This window comes from Schistocerca gregaria, chromosome 1, assembly GCF_023897955.1.
Source record: "Schistocerca gregaria isolate iqSchGreg1 chromosome 1, iqSchGreg1.2, whole genome shotgun sequence".
NCBI lineage: Eukaryota > Metazoa > Arthropoda > Insecta > Orthoptera > Acrididae > Schistocerca > Schistocerca gregaria.
In genome coordinates this window covers 588,935,474-588,941,473 of record NC_064920.1, presented here as the reverse complement: position 1 = coordinate 588,941,473, position 6,000 = coordinate 588,935,474, and the positions used below count along the sequence as shown (strand labels likewise).

At 37.2% G+C, this 6,000-nt stretch overlaps 1 protein-coding gene across 8 annotated transcripts in view; it reads left to right on the top strand.

Moving 5' to 3' along the window:
- Positions 1-275: 275 nt before the first annotated feature.
- Positions 276-6,000, top strand: part of LOC126357309 (histone deacetylase 6) — a 318,706-nt gene continuing 312,981 nt past the window's right edge. For 2 of the 8 annotated variants that reach the window (XM_050007449.1, XM_050007446.1), the window contains exon 1: positions 318-660. In XM_050007449.1, coding sequence (XP_049863406.1) covers positions 619-660 — 42 coding nt within the window. In that variant the 5' untranslated portion in view covers positions 318-618. Of the gene's footprint in view, positions 661-691; positions 1,158-6,000 lie in introns of those variants that run through there. The other 6 variants (XM_050007455.1, XM_050007454.1, XM_050007447.1 and 3 more) reach the window with 5 other exon arrangements.

Here is a 6,000-nt window from a genome sequence, read left to right as displayed (position 1 = left end):
CACAGTTTTGTGCTATTTCGATCAAACTTGAGACTACCTCTTCCGACATTTTAAATCGGTGACTTGCCTGCACAGACAGATAATAGCAGACGTGTACATTTTAAGCTTTATATGTGCATAGGGTGTGGACTCGTTGTACACTTTGGATTGAATAGATTTTAAACAAATACCTACTTTTGGCTGCCTGCATCTAACGGGAAAAAAAATATTCGGAGTGTAGATCAATTTTTGTAGTTGCGTACTGTAGTAAATGCTACATGATTCCCAACGATGCCAGACCACGCTTGGAATACAAGCAACTATGACTTTCGCTGTTTACTGTTGTGTTGTCATTGGTTCGATTTGCCTGTGTTTGGATTTTTGCGTGGGAAATGGGTGCGTGGGTATTTCAAGGAAGACTTCATATGTGGAGCACGGTGCAAACGGTAGGGATTTCGTCATTGTGATGTGGCTGCAAGTTGGAGGTTTTGTTCGGGAAACAATGGGTATGGTGATTTAAAAATTGGTGTTATCTCAGATGCGGCATTTCGCGAAATACAGCTAAAACGATTCAGTAGTGGCGGTTAACATCCTAATTTGTACGTCTGATTCTCCAAGGAACAGCAACCAGTTTATAGAATGAAGAGATCGAACAAGAAATCCTCCAAACCCCTTGAACGGGTAAGTAATGTCAACTGTCAACCTGGACATGATTCCGTTTCTGTGATGACGCCCATGAACACTGCAGATGCGGATTGTGTTAGAAGAAACTGAACGTCATCGAGGACAAAGATCCCTAAAATTTCGGGCAACAAAGCCTTTGTTGTTAGAACCTGTTGTTTATATTATAGTATTTATGCGTTTAACAAAGGGATTTCATTTGTCATTGGAACAACGTGCATACGCAACTGTACAGTTAATACCAGTTTTAGGTACTGTAAAATGTTTTTTGAATCACTGGAGTAGTGAAGTGCTTTCAAAATATTTCCAGCGAATGGTGCGTTCTTGCAGTGTTCGTAACTTCCGGTTATGTATTAGGCCCAATCAGTTCATCTCGGCGTAACAGTTGTATGTCAGTGGAACTTTTTATCAGCAGTCCGAATATAGCTGCAGGTGCCTGTTCTTTATGAATTAATGAAAATAAAATTCCCTCAGTGAAGATTTTTCTATTATACCAGGTTTGTACATTGTTAAATTAAGTCCGTTTGCTTCGCTGAATGGATAGTTAATATTTCGCCGACACTACAGAGCTGCAATCACTTCCAAATTTGTGAACTTCAGCTGCAGGGAAATGATTTACGGCTGTTGTTTTTGTCGAGATGTTCGCCGACTGCACATGTAAATACCTAAAAATAAGTACTTAACAAAGAAAATTGCAGCTATTTCGGAAAGACGGTAGCAAAGCTCAAATTTTCTTTAAAGTTCTCGCAATAATTCACACTACATATGTGAAAGGAATATTGGAACCATTACGTTCTCTTTTAAGACTGGAGGTTCAAAGTTGAGTTCTGTGCTTCAGTGCATGTTTCTGCTCAGTTTGTCACTGGAATCCTTTTGGAATACTTACTTCTAGCTACTTCTTGCGTATATTAGGAACTGGTCTTGCAAATATATTTTTGGAGGGGGGGGATGCTCCTATGAAAATAGTTTTCATTGTTACAGTACTTAATTATTTTCTCGAAGAAAGATCAATATATGTGTGAAGCATATGCTTGAAAAACACTACTGCCATGTCAACTCTGTGTTTGTTTGTGTGTTCTGTGAACTTCTTCCCCATGTTGCTCAGAGCCAATGCATAGATGATTCCTTTGAGAAAGGAATGACCCATTTCCTTCCTCAACCAGAGCTTCTGCTCTTGTCTCTGATAATTAGGATACATCAGACCCTAATCTTACTACCTCCTTTCATTGTAAAGAGGATGCAGTATTTATGGATGTAGGTAATTGTTTTCATTCAAAAATAGCAGTGGAATTGAAGCTACCAATAGGAGCTAAGCAGCAGCTATGTAATGTAACTGAGGAGGCAGCAGTTGTTTTCAAAGTAGCATTTCCTTTCTAATTTACGTGATTCAATTTGTCTGGTATAAGCATAATGCCATTGTGCAGTACAGGCATAGTCCATATCAATTCAGTCAAGCTAGTAAAAAAATCTTACCTTCATAGCTTTGGATGTTATTGAATGTAGCAAAATGAAGGACTAAGTAAGGAACACTTTTTTTGTTTTCTCCAAAAAAATTCTGCTGCGATATACAGCTCTCCAAAAATGACACTGCGCATAGGCCTACCATTTTGAAGATGTGAATTTTGGAAATAATTTTAAAACAGTTCTAGATTTTTTTGGAGAGGTAATTGCTTTATGATTACAAAGAACTTCTTCATTTGGACTTATCTTTCAAAGTTATTGTACTACAGTGTTCTGAACATTTTTTTGCAATTAATGGATTTTTTTTCGAAAATGCTAATCCATAATTTTTTTCTGTCAATTAATACCAATAGTTTTACATGCCCCGAAATGGAGAGCTTCCACTTTTAAGATGAACAGGTTTTATAAACAATTGAAATTTTTGCCATAAATAAAACCTATTTTATTACCACATTATCACATAACAGGCTCATAAAAATCAAAATCTAGCCTTATTTAAAATATAATTTTATTTTTGAAATATGAGTAAGAGACTCATGTTTTGAACATTTTAAATGGTTCCAAAATGTATGTGAAATGTCCAAAGGCCTAAAGGTTTCCTTTTTATGCAACTTCTGTGCATTCTGTTTTGTACTGAAATTAGCCAGTCAATGAATTAAAAAATATATTCCACTGCTTCAGTATCTTCCTTCAAAGTGATGCCTTCCTATTGATCTGATAGAAACTGGAGCACTTTAACAGTTTTCAAATTGTGAACAGGAAGTGTGCACTGATGGTGTTGTTGCTGTCCTTCAGCTGGAAACCTACATCGAGCAGTAGGTTCGTGTGGTGTCATAAAATTCACTACCATTTCGTTTAACTCATAACTGGTGTCTGTAATCTCTGCAATCCACCAGTCACAGTCATACACACACGCCACAAACATCCACCTTCTCAGGTTGTAAATCTGAATATTATCCTGCTGTTTCTGAAGTGTTGGCCAAACAAACAAAATTTCTTCTTTCTTGATCTTTAAAATGCATTCAATATGAGTTTGCCCATCACTTTGAGTCCAAAAATGTGTCTTCTGAATTCCTTTCGTAGGAGTAGTTTGTTTGGATCATTCTTCTTTCTGCTCACGGAATTCTTTGATTTACTCTTTGGACAAAAGAAAAAGGGCTGTGGATGTGTAAGATTTCAAGACTCTCGTAAAATCCTCAGCATTCTGAATGGCAGCTGTATTTGGTCTGGAAAGATTGTTCTGTAGCATGGTGCTTCAGCAGACCGCCTACACCATCACAAGACCCCTTCCCGTTACCAGTTGCACTGTATACCCAGTCAGTTGGCACAAGCAACTTACTCAATTCAAACAGCTGGTAATTATTTTTAAAAATGACTAGGAGCACCATCTTCTCTGCCCCTGTTTGCAGTTGGAGAATATTGCGCATTGCTAGGAAAGCATTTGCTGAGTCATGTCCTGTGTCATCATTTATAACTGCTGCACTTGTGGTCACTCCTGTGAAAATTGAAATCTGGTCATTACTTCAGTGATACCTTTATACTTTTTTTTTATGGGAGAATTACGGACCAGTTCTCAGCAAAATTGCAGTGAAGCACTAAACATAGTTCTTCAGCCTGTACACAATCCTTTCATGTTTGCAATGTGTTGTTGTTGCAATTTATTCAGATGTTGCTGCGTTACTGCTTTCATTGACCATTTACGAAGTTCATCAATGAAACTGTCAAAGACAACAGGTTTCTTAATTAGTTTATTTTCCTCCCGTGTCGCGTATGTAATTTCTGCAGAGTTATCTGCTACATCTTCCAGGCCAAGTGTCTGTAAACACAGCCCACCCTTTCCAGGGCAGTCACCACATTATTGAAACAAACAAGTCTCTCGCTTTACATCACAGACTGCTAATGACTTCACATGCCCAACCAAAGTGTCGTATGTCACGTGCTCCAGTAAGTTCTTTAAAGCTACCACACAAAAATTTGCGCAGTACACACATAAACAGATATCTCTTGGTGGGTATGGAACCACCCATTTAGTTCATAGTGCTTAAGATTTTGATCCTCCAATATGTGAAGATGTATAGTTGCTCTTATAAACTGCAAAATTTTCTTTAATACTGCGAGTCATGTACCTCTTTGCTTTCGCAACTTTTTGACTTTTGACTGTTACACTTATAGTGTCTCTCTTGTTGGCACTCTGGCGAGAACAGTCCCATTTATCTTCCAGATAAAATGATTGCACTATTTGAACTTGAGCTGCTTCTACAGGATGGTCTTCCAAAGACTCCTTTTACAGACCTCACATTTCTTGATTTGTTTACTATGTACTTTTATACAGCACACACCGTCAGGTGGCTTGCGGAGTATGGATGTAGGTGTAGATACTGATGGAACATAGTTCAAAACTGTTTTCTTTGAAAATGTCTCTGGAATAATAGCCAAAACTTGCACCGTTTCACTGTAGAATGCACAGTATTCAACAGCTGAATTGATATTTGTGAAAAATTCCTGGCAAGAGTGCTTTTTTGGTTCAATTTCTTCTGAAGATGGGATTTCTACTTTGAAGAGTGTGGTCAGTTTTGCTGTACCGTATTCGTCCATAGCTTTAGTAATTTCTCTGTGCTTTCTTAATGCATAGTGCTTATGACTCGACTTCACTGAACACAGTTTCTTAACAGGACTGACATCTATGTATGTAGTTGACTGATTCAGGGTATATTCCTATATTGATGCATAATCTACATCATCTGCACAATAATAATCGTTATTCTGTCAAAACATTTAGAACACAAAAAGTTGTCACTGGAAATGTCTTCACTTTGATACAGAGGCTTCAAATGAGAACACTTATTCCCAACCTGAACAGTGTGTGTGTGTGTGTGTGTGTGTGTGTGTGTGTGTGTGCGCGCTTTTTTTTTAAATCACACCTTTATGGATATGCAAATAGTCAGCACACTTTACTCCCCTGTGGCCCCAGTCAGAAGACATTTTAAACAGACCTTTTCACAAAACACACCACAACTGTGTCACCTGGTAAATTCTTGACGAAAACACAGAACTCACTGGATGGTCTCAGATTTCTTGAAAGCCTCTTCAGTAAACAAATTAGCACTGAACAACTACAGTACAGAAACCTGCAATGAACAACCATGACAAAAAAACGGATTAGAAACTACAACAAAGTGTAAGAAATATCTGCAACAATGAAAGTGAAAATAAATAACTGCAACAAAGACAATAGGAATAAAAATTGTAACAATGAAATTAGTAAGAAACAACTTCAGTGAAGACGTGCATCACCCTTGAAAGTTAAAAGATATTTTTTGAAATAAAACCTGTCCAGCTTAAAAGTGAAAGCTCTTCTTTAGAGGAATGTAGTACTACATGGTACTAATTAACAGAAAAAACTAACTTTTCTGGATTGGCATTTTTGAAGAAAAAAAAATTCTCTAAAAAGAAGAAAAAACTTAAAATGTGACAGTAAAAGAACTTTGACAGATATGCCCAAATGGAGGATACCATTGTAATCATAAAGCAATTATCTTTCAAATAAAAAAACTCAAACAAAATATCTAGAACTGTAACAGAGATACAGAATTTAAAAAAAAATTCCGAAATTCGCATCTTCAAAATTTGTATTTTGACTTATTGGACATCCCAGATGGTTGTCTTTGATGGAATCTACAGTATATTGTTCGCACAAAGTTGACACTCGCCGCAATGCCTGATGGGAGCGACTGCAAAGACATTTCCCGTTTACAGCTGCTCCCATCAGTCAGCGCACTGAGTGTCATCTTTGTTTGCACGTACAATAGATAAATGAATTACTATATAATACAGCAACCGGTGCAACAATATTTTACTTTAACGTAATGTTGACACCAA